The 20329-nt window shown below is 40.4% G+C and overlaps 1 protein-coding gene and 1 long non-coding RNA gene across 2 annotated transcripts in view; one reads left to right on the top strand and one right to left on the bottom strand.

Moving 5' to 3' along the window:
- LOC142827077 (uncharacterized) overlaps positions 1 to 3644 on the top strand; it is a 40964-nt gene extending 37320 nt beyond the window's left edge. Inside the window, exon 3 of the long non-coding RNA XR_012901472.1 lies at positions 3547 to 3644. This is a non-coding gene — a long non-coding RNA (uncharacterized LOC142827077). The remainder of the gene's footprint in view (positions 1 to 3546) is intronic.
- LOC102462787 (chloride channel protein C-like) overlaps positions 691 to 20329 on the bottom strand; it is a 111887-nt gene continuing 92248 nt past the window's right edge. Inside the window, exons 14-16 of the mRNA XM_075920717.1 lie at positions 10575 to 10671; positions 9926 to 10021; positions 691 to 3768 (exon numbers count right to left, since the gene is read on the bottom strand). Of these exons, the coding sequence (XP_075776832.1) occupies positions 3538 to 3768; positions 9926 to 10021; positions 10575 to 10671 (424 nt within the window). The 3' untranslated portion in view covers positions 691 to 3537. The remainder of the gene's footprint in view (positions 3769 to 9925; positions 10022 to 10574; positions 10672 to 20329) is intronic.

Raw genomic sequence — 20329 nt, forward strand, 5'->3', positions numbered from 1 at the left:
AATTGAGTATTACCACTTCATACTTATATAGCACTTTTCATATGCGTTTCATAAAGCTGTTTACAAAGGATCACCATTAATATAGCAATTTTTTCAGATGCAGTAACTGAGGCACAGGAAGTTAAGTGACTTGCTCAAGGTCATGTGATGAGAGAGTGGCAGTGCTGGGATTTGATTCAAGGAATCTTATTCCCTAAGCCTTATTTTTTTTATTTCAGTAGACCACAACTACAGAACACAGTTGATACTATTGTCCTCAGGTAATCAGCCTGAGATGTAATTAGTGGAAAGATGAAGGAGACTTATACTGCAATGGTGGACACACAATGACTGAGTACTTCTAGAATAGCATTGTTTGTACTCACAAGGAATCAAGGAGTCCATTCACCACTTGGAGTACTGGAACTTAAATTGAGAATTTAGTAGCGTTGCCAACCTTCTGACCAAACAAAATTGAACACCCTTGCCCCGCCCCTTCTCTGAGGCCTAGACGCCACACTCCATCCCCCCACCCTCTGTCACTTGCTCTCCCCCGCTCACTCATTCATTTTCATTGGCCAGGAGTGGACTGGGAAGTCCCTTTTTGACTGGGTGTTCAGTTGAAAACTGGACACCTGGCAACCCTAAACACAAGTTTACAGTAAGCATACTGAAGATATGACATTAGCTATTAGTTATTGGGGGGGGGGTGCCAAAGCTAGCTTTATAGGGGAATTTCAAGAGGACTCTAAATTAGATATGTTGCCCTGCTGATGCTCAGTGACCCATACAATTCAGGACACTCCATCTGAATATCCCTAGAGTAGGCGAAGCACATGTGAGCAATGACAATAACCCAGCCAAAATACTAGTTATTATAGTATTAATGATATGAAAGGAAGATGGTTAAAAACCTACCTGTTCCCCACTGCTTATCAGCTAGATGGTTCCCAAGACATTTCTAATTCTTCATCTTTCTTGTACCGTATTATGGCTTTGGACCACAAGCTCTTTACATTTCATTCTCTGCCCTTTGTCTTTAAACTTCACCTACTTTAATGCACTCTGTACCCTCTGCACTGCTAGAAAAAAAGCCATTACTAAGTGAAGAGCTATACCAGGGGAAGTCCTATAAATATCTGAATAATTGGAAGCTAAATGCTGCTCAATTCAAATACCAGAAATCTACTTTCAGATAATCTGGCAACTTCTTATAAGTAGTTTTTCTTGGTATTTATTATAACATTAATCATGATGTACCTGTTGGTTCAAAAAAGTGGTTTTAATATGCATGTCTATGGAAAATGTTTTATTATTTATCAGGGCAAAATAACAATTAATTATGATGTCAGAGAGGAAATCTACCAGTCTCTTATCCAAAAGATTTGTCATGTCCATTTATAAATGTGCAATGAAGTTTCCACGGAAACATGTAATGTTTTAAACTGAAAATCACAAGGCATAAGTCCTTTATGTTGTGTTCTGGGTGCCTAGTTTCCTAATATGCTATAATATAACTCATCCAAACCAGAAGGAACAACTGTGATGTTATCTGCATGTGACACTCACTGCACATTACATTATACCAGGTGGGTGTACAGAAAGAGAGACTGTTCTAATAGCTGCAAACATGAAAGGAAACATAGTTAAGAATTAACATATTCAAACTTGGCACCACTGCGGGCCACATTAGCTGTTTGCCCTGGGTTATTGTAGCCAGACATGAACCCCATCTTGGTTTCCACCCACCTTCCCCCCCAGAGAGCAAGAGAAAGGCAGTCAGCCTTTGATGCCCTGGGAACGCAGGTGTGCTGCCTGTCCCTGACTCTACCATAAACAGAAACCAGACAGTAAATGGGCTAGCTGACGACCCGGGGCCTCCCGTCGCCCTGATGGCTAGTACGAGTAGTTGACACGCCTGCACTGTCCCAGGAGAGGAATCTTCGCCCATCACATACCAGAGGTGCCCATTGTCTGCATTTTCCCAGGTGTGAATTATGCTTTGCACCCTTCGTGGGAAACTTGGCGTTCAAAGCCATTTTTCCTAATTGGCCACTTGAGACCAGGAAGAAGCCTACGTGACCCAAGGGGTATAAAGAGGGGTTTAGTAGCCCATCCCATTTGAGCTCCAATCATCTATACCTGCTGGCAGGTATTGATTGACTCCCGAGGTCTGTGGGACACCCAACCTCGCCCTACTTCTTCCCGAGGGATTGAGAGAAAGATGCTGGCCACGCCAAGTCTGGAACGTAGGGGTGAGAATATATACCTGCTAGGTGTCTATTTTGCATGCATTTAATAAGAGCTCAGAGAACGAAAAGGGTTTCATGGTACCTGTAAGTGACTTATCAGTGTAATTTCTGTTCTGTCCTGTCCTTTGTAGTGGCTGTGTTATCTGTAACACAGCAGTAGCATTTAACAGCTAAGTTTACCCTGTAACAATAAAATAGTAACTGTTTAAGCTTTAACCTGACTCCTTCAGTTGCTGTAACAGAACCAAGCACAATTCTAAAAGAACTTCAGCCGGTCATAAGGGACAGGTATAGGAAGAGCTTGGGCGTTTTGGATCGTGTCACTCCCAGGTGACAGATCCGTTGGGGCATCTCTCAGTCTTCCCTAGACTGCCCGCTGAGAAGGGATCCTGAATCCTAGCAGCTAAAATCTGAGTGTAATAGGCTCTTCCTATAAACCCAGGGTGTCTGTCAGCCTGTTGGCTGCCTTCTGGGATGGGACCCCAGTCCTAGCAGTAAAGTCACGGACGTTAAACCTTTTTCTCGGTAACACACACACACACACACACACACACACACACACCCTGCCCTGACCGTCGGCTGACAGTTATCAGGACTGTGCCTACCTGGCATATTCAATGAGACTGAGATTTTAAACTCTATCTGAGCAAGTAGGATGCCCAATTCCTATTCATTTTAACTGGGTGTCTAACTCCCTTAGGCAGTGATTAAATATCAGCCAAAATAAAAAAAAATAAGTGCACGCAATATATTTTTTAAAGAATAGACCCTATTTTTTAAAAGTAAGCTGGCATTTTTGCATCTAAGTATTCCAGCATAATTACAGCAGTAAAATATTAAGTGTTGACAAAGCCTAAGTTTCAATGAAAATCAGTAGGACCAAGGCTGCTAAATGATTAGATCCTCTTGAAAACAGATGCTTTTTGGAAATTTTACCCTCAACCTTCATATCTGCTTGTACCCTTTGCCTTCTATGGTAGATGAATACAAAATTCCTGATTTAGTTCACAAGCCTTAAAAATATAAGAACAGCCATAATGGGTCAGACCAATGGTCTGTCTTACCCAGGACCCGTCATATCTGCAGTCAATGAACTTTGCCAACATCCTATGGTTCAAAGGAGCTAGTGATAGTATACATTTCAGGGCTCATGTAGGGAGCCTTTTTGAGTTTCCTGGCCCTGACAAAATCAAAGAGCATAATCATATCCATTTTTCCTTCACCTAAGAAAAATGCAGGCTTATTAAAAAAAAATTTAAGTGACAAAGCCTAAGAAACAAACCATTCACAGTTCTGTTCTCTTTTTCTAATCTAGGAGCTGCTCATCTGAGTCATGTCTTTGCGATGCCAGCTGGCACTGCAGCCTCTCCTCCAGCTGGAAAGACATCAGATCTTTCCTGGTTATTATCCCAACCACTCGGTTCTGTAGGTCAACAACTGTCAGGTGGCGAAGCCCCAAGGTCCGAAAGATGATATATGTGCGCTGCAGAGAGAAATGAGCCTGAACTGACACCGCTGATTTGTTTATGTATGGCTCCTGCAAGACAAAGAAAGAGAAAGTGGGGGTTGGAGAAAATAAGTGTGTAACCATTCCAGATACAGCAGGCTTCCTGGCCAGTGGGGGGTAAGATTAGTACACTTTCTTTTTTTTTAATATTTCTGCTGTACCCAAATCAGTATAAAGTACACTGTAATGAACCCTTTCTTTTCCTCTAAAAGATCAGGTTCACATTAAGCTGTTATGACTGGCATATACCCAAATCTCACAGGCTGGAACAGCCAAGCTGAGCTCCATTGATATTGTCTGAATTCCTGTTTGGAAATAGTAAATGACCCAGTATTTATTAAGTTTAAGAGATGTTTAATAACCGCTCTCTCATTATACAAACCATTTCTGGTATCCTGTAATATTCTTCATTTAATGTTAATAAAAAATCAGCAAATCAGAAAAATATACTGCCTGAGAGGAAAAAAAAGAAAAAAAAAATACCATGAAGTCTGTTAGGTGCTGAACGCTGATCATTAAATCTCACCTTAGACATAAATGTTTCAAAATACGATCACAGCTAAAGCCAGTTTGGTAGGTTTCCCAAGTAAATATTGATATTTTAAGGAGATATTCACCAACTTTCTTATATCTTATCTATCCATATACCATCCTACTCATCACTTGGGCCTAATTCTATCCTTAAGTGCCACTGAAGTGTTTGGGAAATCGGTGAAAGCTCTCCATGCTCACCTGAGGACGGTGTGTCTTGTAGTCTGTCTGGGAACATTTTTGGATACTAAGTATATTGGAGCCAGAGGAGAAAGAGCATTCAGATTTTTTGTAAATATTTTAATTAATAATATTCTGTTATTCCTATTATTAAAAGGAATACTGAAGAGCAAGAAAGGACAAATTGGATCTCACTGCAACAAACTAGCCCTCATCTTGATTCATCTCCATGAGTCAACTTGAGTTCTAACCAGGAGCTCTATCGGAGCCTGCCAAAAAAGGCCATTAAGAGATTGCTGTACTGAATCTCTCTCTCTCTCAATTGCCCTGACCAGACCCTCACCCCAGCCATTCCTGTCATCTACGCCACCTGGCAACGTGAGGTTACAGTCACTTTGTCGTCCACAGACTTCTTCAGAGTAGACTTTCCACCACCAGAGACTCTATGCATTGGCTTATGTCTAAGTTAAAGTTGTATTTCACCAAATAAGAACCAAAAGGAAAAGCTACAAATATATTCTCAAGCACTGTCTGCAGGCATTTTTCTCCCATTAGCCCTGACCTGCTATTGCAGCTATTTGCCAGAGTTTCTTTTTCTTGTTTTATGAAGCAGATTTCCATGTTTCCCATTGTCAATTTTTTAATAATTCTTGGTGCAAAACTGATTAAAACAGTGTGAAAGAGACAAAGTGTGGCATAAAAAATTCAGTCGCACCTCACTCATTGACCCAGTAGGGAAATCAGAAAGTCTTTGACAGTGATTGAGGTTAGAGCCTAGAGAATAATGTATTTTGCAGTTTGTTGACAATTTAGAAAAGCTGAAAAAAATTGTTTTGTGTCAAACATAATGTTCATTTCAATAACAATCAAAACATTTTGTTTCAGTTTCAACCTTTTTAATATTTTGGATTCTTTAAAAAATCGTAAAGGAAACTTTGAAAATGTTATTTCAAATAAAAATAGAAACATCATTTTGAAAATGTCAAAATAAGTTGCTGCAATTCTTTTCAGAATTTTGAAGTTTGGGGATTCTTTGTTTTTTAATTAATAATTCAGGTGAAACAAAAATTAATGAAAAATGTTTTTGATGCCGTTGAATTAGCATTTTTGCAAAAGAAAAAAGTTTTGGTCAAAAATATTTGCTCATTTCTACTTTTAATCCTGCTGGTTCTCATGGACCAAGCAGCTTCCTTAAATAAAGTGAATATGCATGTTTTCCCTTCAAGGCATTTTTTTAGGGATACCAACTTATGTAATGAAAATTTCCAATTCAGCAGTCAGTTCAGGAAAAAAGAAAGCAAATCTGTTGAAAAATGGAAGCCATAAACATACCTTTTGCCAAATCAAATCTTCAGCTATACTTCATATTAAATGTTTCCCATTCTCCATTTAGTCTATTTATAGTATAACTATATTGTGGTTGAATAATAATATACTCCTTAGTATTCTTTTGTCTGGTCTGCAGTCACACCACCTCAAACTGTAATCTAATCAAATTTCAAAAACTAAATATGGCCAATATTAGCGGGTATTTGGATGTGAGACTAGTTGGAAAAAGCCAGAAGCAGCTGGAAATTAAATTCATTATCCTCAAAAATCCCAAGCAAAACCTTGGAGATACATCTTTGATGACTGCCAATTGTAGGGAAATTTCTGTCAGTTGTAGGGAAATTTCTAATTAATGAGTCCACAGTGAAGGAAATGAGCATCTACTTTTACCTTCACATTTCTCTACCATATTGAGGAACAGGTAACTAAATGTATAAAACAAGCAAGAGATTTGTTAAATGTTTCAGAAGCAGAAAGCTCACTAAAGAATCAGTGAATTCATTGAATTGCCAATGGATGAAGAGATCAATGAAGGAAGATAAGGACACTGGTGAGATGCTACATAGTTTCATTTCATCAGTTTTCTCTCCTAAGAATGCTGGAGTGATTCTTACTCCAGACCTGTTCTTTTCTGGTAACAAAAATGAGGTATTCTCAGAGACTGAGGTGTCAGAAGTAATGGTGCTTGAATAAACTGATCATTTGAAAAGCAACAAGTCAATAGGCCTTCATTATTTCCATACAAGAGTACTGAAAGAGCTTAAATATTCAAGCACATAAACCAAGAGCCATTAGTTCATAGGACTGGAGGTACTAAGTCCTGAGCCTATATGTAAGATAGACTCTACAGATGGTTCGGTAAGACTTGCAGCAAATGTTAATTAATAAGAGCATATCAGAACAGCTGGAAAATCATGATAAGTCTAAAGACCATAGTTTCTGAAAAGGAAAATTATGTCTCACTAATCTCTCAGAATTCTTAGACTGTGTCAATAAAGTAATGAATAAAGAAGAACCGGATGATGCAATTTATTTAGACTTTGACAAGGTTTCTCACAAAAGGCCACTAAAGAAGTTAAATAATAAGGGAGATAAAAATAATGGACTTGTGGAAAAATGGATCAGAAAGAAAACAGAGTAGGATGAGAAATGGTCAATACTTTTCATCATAGTAAAATTTTAACGACAGAACTCCTCAAAGTTTATTTATTTGTTTAATACATTTATTAATTATCTGGAAAGAGAAGGAAGATAATAGATAGTGAAGTTTTCAGACAGCACAAAGTTATTTACTCTAGTTAAGACCAAAGAGGACTATTAAGAACTTCAGAGATATGTGAACAAACTAGGCAAACGGGCAAACAATGACAACTGAAATTTATTGTCAATAAATGCAAAGTAATACATATGACAGCAAAAAATTAAATGATACATATGCATTACAGGTTGTAAATTTAAAAAGGGACCTGAGCTTCCCTGCAGACAGTTCAATGAAGACCTTTGCTTAATCTGTAGCTGTGGTTAAAGAAAACTAATAAAATGCATAATGAAGGGGACATGGAATAAAACAAAAAATATTATAATAATTGTATGTAATTAGTGGGATGGCCTCATCTGGAATACTGTGTGAAATGCTGGTTAACCAATCTAAAAAGAATAGTGAGTACCATAAAAGGGCTGGGACAGTCAAAGAAGAGCAGTGAGAATGATCGTGGACTTGGAAAAACTCACAAAAGAAAAAAGATTAGAAGGACAGAGATTGTTTGGTGACACTTTCTCAGGACACCCAAAGTTATAGGTTACCATGCCCCTGTCTCAGTGAAAGAGAGATTTGCTGGTGCTAAACTGGGCGAAAATTCCTATTAGCCCAGTCTGTTAGCTGTCCTAGACAGATTTCTCAGGACTCTGTTGGCCCTTACTTTGCTTTGCTTTCCAGGGTATACTTCATGCATGCTAGGTCCCAAGCCCCTGGTGGAATTTTCCAATGGAGTGCTCATGCCCTGTCACTGAACACTCACAAAAATGTCTGACTTCATAGATTCTAAGGCCAGAAGAGACCACTGTTATCATCTAGTCTGATATCCTGCTTACCACAGACTATAGAACTTCCCAAAGAAAGTTCACTGTGTCCAAAGAGAGTATTCACACCAGCTTGTTTGATTCAACTAATTCACATTGTGCTTAATATCTCAGCACAGAGATCAACTCATAAAACATAGAAGTTTATTAACAAAGACAGAGATTTAAATGATATAGAGTAGGAGTAATGGAAACAGAATTGGTTACAAATGAAACAAAAGTATAACACATTTCTAGGAGACTAAACATAATGTGGTCCTTTGGCTAAAGCTGTTTTCTTATCCATGGAGCTTCTTGGTAGAACTTGCTGGTTTTCAATCAACTCCACATCTGGATTTTCCTGATTTCCCCTACTTGTTACCAGTAAACAGATGACAGAGTGTACTTTTGCTTTTCCTTATATTTCCAAAGTTCCTCAAGAGTTTACTTCCAGAAATAGGGTGAACTGGGGTTCAGATCCAGTGTTTTCCCATGCTGAGTTCACACAGCCCTGTCAACTTGGCTTCTCCTACAGATTTCTATTCAAAGGCAGTTCCCATTATATTTTGTTCAACATTGCTCAATTTACATTAGACAGGGAGATATCTGCCTTTCTTCCTGTATGGGAGAAAATAGGTTTCTCCTTTTGTTTGGTAACATACTTTAAAGCAAAGTATCAGTGAACATCCACAATTCTTTATCTAGAATTAATACACACATTTCACAATGATATTAATGACCTTTGTGTTACCAGTTTTCATCTGATACCTTTGAAGACACTCTCTACAGCAGTATGTTAGGCTTAGGGAGTTTGTCAGGCCTGTTAAGAGTAGCTGTAGAGCAGCTCTGAAGGTCACATGTTTGGTTTGGAAAAAAGAAAGAGAGAGGATAGGATAAGATAATAAATAATATCAAGAAGATAGATCTGGAACTTGTGTTCTCCCAGTCGTATGGTATTTTACAAGAACAAGTGAATATTTAATGAAACTGAAAGAAAAATTCAAAACAAATAATAAGATATATGGTTGCTCCCCAACATATGATTATACTGTGGAACTCATTGTCACAGGAAGTCATTTTGGTCAAGAACTTAAGAATCAAAAAGAGATGAGACATTTATACAGAGACCAAGACTATCCAGAGATGTCACAATTAATAACAAAAATTTAGAGGGGATACTAAACCTCATGCCTCGGGTTTTAACCCATCTCAAATTATTACAGCTCAGGATAAGATCCACGTAGGGGGCCGGTTATCCCAGAAGGGAAGCAAGGCTCTTACAGTTTCCTCCAAAGCACAATGTCAGAGGCAGTGTACCAGCCTAGGTGAACATCAGGTCAGATCCAGTATGGTAATTCTTGTGTTCATTAGGATCACTACCATGAGCTCAAGCAGAATTCAAAATATTGTTTTAATAAAAGCCCTCTAAGTTAGTCCCAACTCTGAATTTCCCAGTTGCCATATTTTATCTGAGTCTACCCTGTTCATTGTAGGCTCACTGAGGCAAACGCTAGCTTTCTTTAATTATTTATTTTTCTTAAGCCTTGTACAGTGCACTCAAAACTATCACGTGCTTGGGACCAGTATCCCAGTGCAGTGTTTAGGAAATAAACATGGAAACGTCACCGCAGAAAAAAGGAGGGGGGAGGAAGACATTTAGCTTTATTTATACATTAATATACAGGCGCTGCAAAGTTACTGAGTGAAAACTCTAGAGCATTGCTTTATGTTTGCTTTACAGTGCTATAGGAGCCAAATAACGACAGTTAAATGATCTATTCCATTAACATTGTATCTTTTTGTCAATCTGGAATGTATTTTAATCAAAAGCCCCCTTGAAATAGTCTCCTTTGTTGTATTTTCTTGTTGGCTCATTTTATCAACATCTGTTATATTTATACAATATGAATTAAAACTTTGGAATGCTCTTTGTACTCAGCTACTTTTGTTGAGAGTGTAACGTCCCAGGATTGGCAGTGTTTATGTAAATCAGTGAGGCTGACACAGCCATCATAAACAAATGAGAAAATATAACAAACACATTGTTCATGGAGGAAATGTTTGTTTTTAGAGTTGGCTTCACTCTTACCAGATTGATGAAGAGTTGCTGATACCGAGGATCTGTACTGTAGCGATTCAGCAGCATGGTCATCTGTGATGGATCAGGCAACTTCTCTACTGTTATCTAGAAGAGGCAAGAAGTTATTTCTGCTTCCAAACCTGGCTAAGTTGACTCTAAATCATAGGCTGAATTTTCATCTGCATGTGTACATACTCATGTATTTTTATCAATCTTCTCTTTAGGATTTTTAAAGCCTTTCTTCGTTTTAATCAGTTCATACTACTTAGGTCTGCTAGAGTTCTTTTCACCTTTGTTATGCTTTACAATCCTTAATTAAACCTCACAGTGATTATGCTCACAAAGCTAAGTATCATCTCCCCCTTTTTACAGACAGGAAAAGGGGAATTGGAGTAGCTGATTTAAGAACAGTGTCAGAGCCAAAATTAAAATACAAATATTCCTGGCTGGCAATCCTGTGTGCCTCCCAGAATCTGGGCTGCTCCAGAAGCTCCTGTAATTGTATCAGGCTATTTATGGGCTGCCCTTTTATTTAGTTTTTAATTTTACTACTTTTTAACAACGTATTAATAACTATTTTAATCCCAGTGCACCAATCCTTGGACATATCAAATGTGCATCAGATAACCAATGGGAGAAATAAAGAAAAGCAATTTACCTTCTGGTAGAGGAGAAGAGGACAGCAGGAAAGGGAATCATGATTTGTCTCTGTTTCAAAGATGGGTTCATGTTCCAGCAGCATGCATAGTTCTAACCTAGGTTTTACAAGGAATACAAAAAAAAAAGTCAGAAATAATGGATAAAAATCTCAAGAAAGCAGTACCTGGCCATGCTAAAAATGTATGTAACTGCCAACAGGTAGATTTGAACCTGTGACCTCTTAAGCTTAGTGTAGGAACCTCTAGCCTCAGAGCTAAAAGCCAGCTGCCTCCCAACCCCTGCTGTAGAGGTCTCTTGGTCTTAACTGTTGCTGTGGTCTAGGTTCCATTTGCATTGCTCAGTAACCACACTAGGTGTGTGGGTTACATATATAGACGTAATTAGTCTAATATCAGTGTCCAAATTTCAGTTTGGTGTAGAACTCCTTGAAACCTACATATTTTTAAATGGATCTATCCCCTCTACATTTTTATTTTTGATCTGAGTTAATATGATTGGAAAGCACTGCTTGGGTAGTCTGTCTAGTTTGTTCCAATCAATTCACAATTGCAGGGGTTTGGGTTTGTCATCTTTCTTTGTATAGATTTTTTCAGTTCCGCTGTCAGTAATGTTCACATTAAAGCATGAGGCCCATCTTTGTAAAATTCTTTCAGAGTCATTGTGGTTTAAATAAGGGATGAAATCTGGAACCCAATTACTTCAGTAAGACCAGAATTGCTCCCAGGGTCAGTGTGAGACACCCATCTTTCCAGTCTGATTCAAATGCAAAAGGCCATTTTTATCTAATTATATAAAATCTGTGGTCATGGAGATACACATTGATGGCAGGGACCAGCAACCACACAACCTTTAATTAGGAGTTCCACAGGGAAGAGACTGAGATACAAGGTGACTTTACTAAATGGGGAATGAGGAATTAGGATCCAAATTCCATTTCACAAGTTTTTTGGTATAAACTTTCCCATCAGGATACTCAGAGTGCAGAATCTAATAGGAGTGGACTAGGCTCCTATGCACAGGACTGAAGATCCCTTGTTTACAGCCTTAGATCCCTTGTTTACAGCCAGAAAACAGTAGGGGCACTATCACTGCTCTCTAGTGAGCCTTCTGGCGGACACAAGATGAAGCACTGGAAGGTTCCCAGAGGGAGGAATATCCAGCTTTTCTAAGCCAGAAGATCACCACAATAACATAGGTCCTTCAAAGGTCCTGGCAAGCCCCCTGTCTAACATAAGGGAAGGCTATAATAGATTCCAGTGGGAGGAACATCCATTTCTTCCCAACCAGAAAGATGATCACATGTCTGGTGCAAGTGCAGGCAACTAATGGAGGGAAACCCATCTCTGAGGGTAAAATGATGACCAAAACTTCCAGGTTACATATCAGTGTGGAGCTCAATTTGTAGACAGTAAGATACATTTAAATAAAGGGGAACTATTGTGAAAATTATCAAAAATATTTAATGAATTTGAAAAATGAAAAATATGGACAAGATAGCATTTTTCCATCTGATGCCTTATACATTGGGGAGGAAATGCATATTGCCAACTTAGTTGGGGATGTGACAAAGTCACTAGTTTTGGTTATCTGCAAGTAGGCAATTTAAACAGGATTTTATGCTATAGATGAATAAACAGTAACTATCTATTGGCTGGTCCAGTTTAACATTGATTCAAGCCGTTGCGGGTGCACTCAGGAGAACAATCTCTAGGAGTGTGATTCTCAGTCTTGTATCATGTCAGGGAGAGAGCAAAACTTAAAATATTGCAAAAGAAAACAATCTTATTTCATTCAAATGCAAAATAATCTATACATCACCATACAACACATTAGAATCACTGTCCTGCACATTGTCTCAGCTTCAGCATCATCTGTTTCTTCTCTTCTATTTGTTCAGTATTTTGTAAAACACTTTTTACCAAACCTTTCTGAAACTTCAAACAAGATATTTTGCCTTCAGCCATGGTTCTCAAAGAGCTTTACCATTGTTAAGCACCCCCGTAACTGGAGCATATATATGCCCTTTTCACAGACAAGGTACAAAGAAATGAAATAACTTGCCCAAGGCCACATAGGAAGTCAGTGGCAGAGCCATAAGAGCTCCCAGGAGCCCTGAGTCCCAGGCAGCTGCTCCTGCCATTAAGCACACGTCTCCCTCCCAAGAAAAATGAATAAATAACAGAACATAATTCATAGTCTCTACTACAACATTATTCATTCCATGCCCTAACCCAAAACAATCTTTTTGGCACTGACATTTTTAAAAATAGTTTTCATATTATTAATGAGAGCAAAGCTCTGAGACAGCCCTCAGCCCATCTCTAACTGGTGCAGTTATAACACTTGATAGAGAGTTGTTTCTGAAGAGCATCCAAGTACTCTTTCCCAAAGCAGGTACTATTCCTGGCATGTTTGCTGCAACAAAGGCATGGACAAGATGAAAATCTAGTAATGTGATATGCCTTGTCTTTAATGCATTATGATCTATGTTTAGAAGGATCGCCTGCTCACAGTTACACCAGCCTCCTAATTACGTTAAGTAACTGTTAACTACACCCAACTGGGCCAAAATCTGCCCCCACATATTCAACTTAGACCTTAAATGGGATCATTTCATTCACCACTGAAATACAGCAGTCTTCAGGTAGCAAAACTGCATGGCTTATCTCTGGCTTGTATTTCAACAATACATTGTTACACAAATTAGAGATGGTCCCCAAATATAACGTTCTGATCCATAGTGGTATTTTTCCAAAAAGTCTGGATGTGTTCAGATGCAGGATATGGTTTGTGCCTGACCATGACACAAACCCTTTTGCTTTTCCCTAGAGGAAATAGCAGCCAACATTCACCATGAGCTTAAAGAGCAGAAACACTGGCTCATCACCAGTGGTTTATTGGCTAGTTTTGGCAACTTGCAATTTGCTCAACACTGTTCTTAGCTAAACTCTGTGAGTAGTCACTTAACATGTCTTGGGAAATGAGAGAAATTTGGCTAGTCAAAAAAGGCACACAGAAACACAATGAAGGAAATTGTTGAAACATTTCTGATGAGAATCCAGTCCAATTAAACCTACCATATTGAAGAGAAAAATGAATATATCTTTTTTCATTGAGACCTCCAGAAGTCATGCCTTGGAAATACCACCACCTCACTCTTTGATGTTACACACAACATCCTTCCTATCACATTATAAAGCCTTAGAAAGAACAGACCAAATATGTTCCTTGCACTGTTTTTTGGACTTAGCAGGAAGTGCTAGGATTCAAACTTGGACTCAGCAATTGTTCGTTTACTCTTTGTTTATTTAAGAAGGAAGAAAACCCTTAAGCAATGAATCTCATTTCAAAGATACCCTGGCAAGGCACTATTGAAGTTTTATGTACTGTATCCATTACAAAACATGCATCACGAGGACACACATCATTAAGATAACATGTTATTATCACAACATCCATGTGTCCCATTCAGCATGATACTCAGGAATTTAAAGCATCTGACAGCTTAGAGTGTCTCCCTTTTCTTGTCAGAAAAGCCCATTTATCAGAGGAAACTACAAATTCTGTGCATAAGAGAAGTGACATAAGAGGAACACAAGCTCAAAAATAGCTATGAATACAAAGACAGTAGATTAAACAATCCTCTCATAGCAAAAATCACTTCTCTATAAATGCAAAGGATGGCAAGCCTTTTATTAAGACTATTAAAGAACCTGGAATATTTGTTTCAGTCTGTTCACTGACATTTAAAACTCATTTTTTCAACCTTAATACACCAAATGTACTCTATGTGTGTGTGTGTGTTGTGTATGTGTGTGCACACACAAGTATTTTGCTTCTGAATTTTATGGTCCATGTGTGGCTTGATCAGGACTGTGGATTAATGTGTGAAGCATATGAAGTGGTGCACTATGAAGGAACTTAATTATGATTATCCTTCCATGTACACAAAGCGCTGCTTCTCTCTTGCACCTTAAGGGATGATCCAAAGGTGCAGCAACAAGTCTTAGTTTCAATGGGCTTCAGACCAGGCTCCTTACCCTAGCTATGCTAAAGCAAAGGAGATACGTTTCAAAATCAGATGATAAAATGATACAGAAGCCGCTCCACGTCTCTAATGATTCTGATCGTGCAGGGTACTGCTGATTGACTCATCCAATGCCGTGGCAGGCAGGCCCTTAGCTATGGTTGCTAAGTCTCCAGGATGATCAACCTTTAAATAGAGAGTGTCATGTGATGAAACCTCCAGCTATATGTCCAAAACTGGCAACCCTATCCTTAGCTGGTTTAAACTGTCAATGCTCCATTGAAATCAATGGAGCTATGATGGTTTCCCACAGCTAGGGTTCTGCCACATACACCTTCAACATTTTGCAGATGTGAGTAGGAACTGTGGGACCTCATCATCCTGTAGGAAGCCCTCAGCAGGACCGGATCATGACTCTACACCTCAGAATTCATTTGTTCCAACGCTCACTATAGTGTGACCCTCCCGGGATGATACAATGGGACAGACTTTCTGTACAAAACTATAAGGCATGGTCTACGCTATAGTGGAAGGGCAAAATAAGACACACGACTCCAGCGATGTTAATTACATACTTTAAATCGCATTTCCATGCCATCCACAAAACGGGAGGCTGATCACTCCCATCAGCTTCCCTTACTCCTCCCAAAAGGAGTACCACCAGACACCAGCTGGAGCTGCCCTCAGCATTTGATGTATGGGTCCATATTTGATCCGCTAAATCAAAGGCCAGAAAATCGACCTCTGGAATGTCAATCTTCTGTGTAGTGTAGACATGCCCTAAAAGGTAAACAGGCCTACTCCTCTGAGTTATTTATATGCTTTGTTACAACAGAGCTGCTGTTAAAGCAGCAAAGATTAATTTCAAGTGTGTTTCTTTAAATTATGGGGAAAGTGACATTTTTGTAAGATGGGAAAATGATGTTTTCCATTTTGGGAGGATAAGCAAGGAGACAGAACAAAACTAGAGAGCTCAGATTTTTCATTTATAACAGGAAAAATCTCAAAATGGTTAAAGGGTCAATTCAGGTTATATAGCCAAAATTGCCAGTATTTTTCCAAACCACTTGAGCCTGCAAACTTAGGCTGGAGACTGTAAGAACAGTCTTTGATTAGACTTTGGCACACTAATGTCCAAAGGGATGGTCTTGTGGTTGATGTACTGGACTGGGATCCTCAAATTCTGGGATCAAAAACTGTCTATGCCACAAGCTTCCCATGTGACCGTGGGCAAGAAATTTAATCTCAGGGCCTCAGTTTCTGACTCTCTAAAATTACGCTAATTTTCCCTACCTCAATGACAGCTTATGAAGTCAAATATGTAAAGGTTGACATTCTCAGATATATATTTATTAGGACCGCATTACTGCAATAAGTAAATGGATGAATGAATAAACAGAGAGTTCTAGCCTCAATGCAGAGATCACAAACACTGGAAAACAAATAGGAAAGTGCAAACTTAATATTTCTGAATCTTCTAAAGGTTCCATTTAGTTTGATTCTAGAAATGGGCAAAAGTCCAGAATTGGATTCCTATTTGTTCCCCCCTCAATCTGGTTCACTAGCATCCAGATTTTCAATTTCAGAAGAACTCACCACACATTTAAACTACAGGACAAAATATGTGATCAGTCTTTCCATCCACACACCAGTTTTCCCTATGCCCATATTTGATTTCAACATTTAACAACAGCCTGCACTTGCCTAAAAGCCACCCACATGCTGTATTGTGACTGCATGCGTTTTTAATTTGGTGGTGTTTTTTTTTTTTTTTTTTTTTTTTTTTTTTTTTTTTTTTTTGTTGAGTTAAGCACATATACTGTGCAGCTTTCTGAGTTTTACTCCAAAAGGTCATGTGGCAGAATCCTGCAACACCTGCACAATTATTTTGATAATGAAGCCGGCCCACTGATTTTGAAATTATCAAATACTGTTGGTCTTTGTAAGAAGTGTCACTGGAAAACCATATATGATCTTCTAGAAGAAAATAAAATGTTTATGCAATACATTTATCTCCCCACATATTGCATGAACTTTGCAGCCTTCTGTATCAGACTGAGAAACTTTGTATCCTAGGTGACAAATATCAGAGGGGTAGCCCTGTTAGTCTGAATCTGCATAAACAACGAGAAGTCCTGTGACCTTGTAGACTAACAGATTTATTGGAGTATAAGCTTTTGTGGGCAAAGACCCACTTTGTCAGTTCTCATGAAGTGGATCTTTGCCCATGAAAGCTTATGCTCCCATAAATCTGTGTATAAGGTGCCACAGGACTTCTCGTTGTTTGTATTCCTAGGATCTAAACTTAGTAGCCTCTCAACACAGTACCAGAAGGAAAAGGCTCTCCAACTCGCAAAATGACAAATTATCTCAGAGGCTGCCAGCAGAGAGACTTTGCTGATGTTAAGGTAGATCTTTCCACAGTCACACTCAAGAATTACTTAAGTGTTTTGGGCATCACGAACATTAAACCTTCTATTCACTCACAAACTCTTGTACTGCATTTTTCTTTCCAAATGCCATTGCTTCTCTTCTGCATACAAAAAATGGGGGGGGGAGGGAGAGAAAGATAGAGGTGAGGTGGATGTAAGTAAAGTAGAAGAAATGGATGCTTTCAGGTCATAGAATCTATGCTTTTATTATCTGAATACATCCATAACTTCACAGTGCCATATCCTTTTCCCAGCAGCACATGTCAGCACTCTCTACCCTGTTCTCTTGAAATGTTTCTGTTCACTTTGCTGACCAGAGATAAATTATACCTAATAAACTTCCATAAAACACACATATATACAGTACTTTGGATCAATTATTTCCCTGTTAAAGGATGTTACTGTGTAATACAGCTTTAAGTTTTCAACTTTGTCATATTTTCTAAACTATGATCTCTTCGATTTACTTTCAGTTATGTGACATTCCCCTTTACTGGAGTGAAAGCATGCAATAGCTAAACAATGTGGTTTGGATTTAGTGTTCCCATGCATCATCATGAAAATGTTTGTCTCAGCAATAGTGTCATTATTGTTACTTGGAACAGCTGCTCTACCATCTCTTTAAATCGAGGAAAACAAAGAATCCCCTTACTACTTCACAAATGGGGAATTTAAAACAAGACTATCCAACAGATGTTTATGGACGTATAGCGTTCTGTACCTGGTTTTCTCCTAACACAAAGGAAGCAGCAACAACAAATAATAGTGGTTGCAAATATAAATGTAGTTTGGTTCCTTCTGTTTCACTTTTACCTCTAGGATAGAAGGTTACCAGAAGTTCAAGCCCCACACTAAAGCCTGGACTCCTGTGTGGACTGCAGCACTGGACATTAAAAGTGTCCTCCAAAGGAGAAGCCAAGCGGAAATTTCTAGTGGCTCTATAGTTCAAGGTTCAATAGCTCAGTGCACTTACTGAAAAGAGCAGAGGATATCCCTGATATCCTAGTCAGCATTCCTGGCCTAACTAAAACAAGTACTAACATCCAGTGATGTGTAGGAGATGTTCATGAGACTGTAACAGCAGCTCAGTTTGTCTGTGTGGCAACTACCAGTATTCCTATTCTCCAGGAGCCCAAACTTTCAGCCTTTATTCACAAAAGGAATCTTACCCATACAAGCAATACCAGAGTTTTACTGAATTTTATTGTATTTATTGCCTCAGGGCCCGGCTATCCAAAAGGGCCTGGAGCTCCCAGATCATGATGCCAGTATTGTGGTAGCAGCTGAAGCCCCTGGCCCGTTACATCACTGCTGGAGCACCATGCGGGGGTGGGGCACAGAGTGCTCCAGGCGACACTAGGGCTGAACATAAGAATGGCCATACCTGGTCAGACCAATGGTCCATCTAGCCCAGTATCCTGGCTTCTGACAGTGGCCGATGCCAGGTGCTCCAGCCCCTTCCAGGGATGTGGAGCAGGGCCCTCCCCACTTGCCCAGGCCCGGCAAAACTGACAGCTACCAGTATGGCAGATGAAGCCTTAATTCAGCTTTTAGGCCCAGATTTTCAAAAGCTACTAATGTTTTGGGGGGCCTAAACATGAGATACAGGCAGTCCCCGGGTTACGTACAAGATAGGGACTGTAGGTTTGTTCTTAAGTCGAATCTGTATGTAAGTCGGAACTGGCGTCCAGATTCAGCCGCTGCTGAAACTGACCGCCAGTTCTGACTTACATACAGATTCAACTTAAGAACCCCAAGCTTCCCCAAGTCAGCTGCTGCTGAAACTGATCAGCGGCTGATTCCAGGAAGCCTGGGGCAGAGCAACTCTGCCTCGGGCTTCCTGTAGTCAGCGCTGGTCAGTTTCAGCAGCGGCTGACTTGGGGACGCCTGGGGCAGAGCAGCTGGGGTGCTGCTGGGTTGCTCCAGTAGCACCGCTCCTCGGCGCTACTGGACCAACCCAGTAGCACCCCAGCTGCTCTTCCCCAGGCATCCTGATTCAGCCACTGCTGAAACTGACCAGCAGCGGCTGAATCAGAACCTGGGGCAGAGCAGCTGGGGTGCTGCCGGGTTGGTCCAGTAGTGCCCAGAGCGGCGCTGCAGGACCAATCGGCAGCGCCCCAGCTGCTCTGCCCCAGGGTCCAAAACAAAAGCCTGGTCTGCTGGGGGGGGGGGCACACTAGCTGCGCCCCACCCCCCCCCCTCCCACCCCCAGCAGACCAGGGACACGGGAGCAGAGCCGCAGCGGCAAAGCCTGGCAAAAGCCTCAGAAGTGCGGGAACCCGCCGCGGCTGCGGCTTCAGTCCCCAGCAGACCACAGGCACCGGGACTGAAGCCGCAGCCGCGGCGGGTTCCCACGCTTCTGAGGCTTTGCTCTGGCAAAGCCTCAGAAGCGCGGGAACCCGCCCGGTGCCCCTGGTCTGCTGGAGACCGTCTCCAGCAGACCAGGGGCACCGGAGCAGCTTACGAACGGGGCTTTCTTGCCCCGAAGCTCGCAGGTAGCAATCCGCCACCTCGACCTCCGGGGCAAGAAAGCCCCGTTCGTAAGTGCGGATCCGACGTAAGTCGGATCCGCGTAAGTCGGGGACTGCCTGTACTTGAACGGAGCCTGATTTTCAGGCAATGCCAGGGAACAACTCTGGAAAAAAAACCCAGACCCCTTTAAGAAGTCTCAAGACGGGCACCCATTATTTGAAGCATTTAGAAATTATCATCAGCTACTTTTGAAATCTTGACCTCAGTTTCTACCTTTTCTCTTAGAGGAAGGATAAAAATGAACTAAAGTACCTAAGTGACAGAGGAGTCCAAGTTCCATTTTATGAAAGACTTTAGACTCACTAGTTAATTTTGAAAAATAGGACTTAGGCACCTAAATCACTCAGATACTTTTACCTGAAAGCTTTTAAGCTGAGGTTGTTTGATCTGGGAGAGGCTATTCCTCAAAGCTCAACCATTCCTGGTCCCATGGAGCATATCCAAAACTATGCTGAAATAGTGGCAACCAAAGTGAAACTGGTACATTCTTCAGCTTTCTGACAATTTCATTTAGGATCTAATATTTTTGGCATTGTACTTTTTTATTTTTTGTCTTACATAGAATTAAGGGGCTCTGCCCCCTGCTCACTACACTTGCCAACCCCCCTCTCTCTGCCACAGCAGGATCATGGCCTCTCCTCCTACCTGTGCCGTAGCAAAAGGGGGGCTGCCACTAGCCTTTTCTGCAGCCCAATGGGGGCTGGACCAAGGGGCCTGCCCCAGGATCGGGGCCAGGGACAGGATGCTGTGGCCAGTTGGGAA

This window comes from Pelodiscus sinensis, chromosome 2, assembly GCF_049634645.1.
Source record: "Pelodiscus sinensis isolate JC-2024 chromosome 2, ASM4963464v1, whole genome shotgun sequence".
In the NCBI taxonomy this organism is placed as follows: Eukaryota; Metazoa; Chordata; order Testudines; family Trionychidae; genus Pelodiscus; species Pelodiscus sinensis.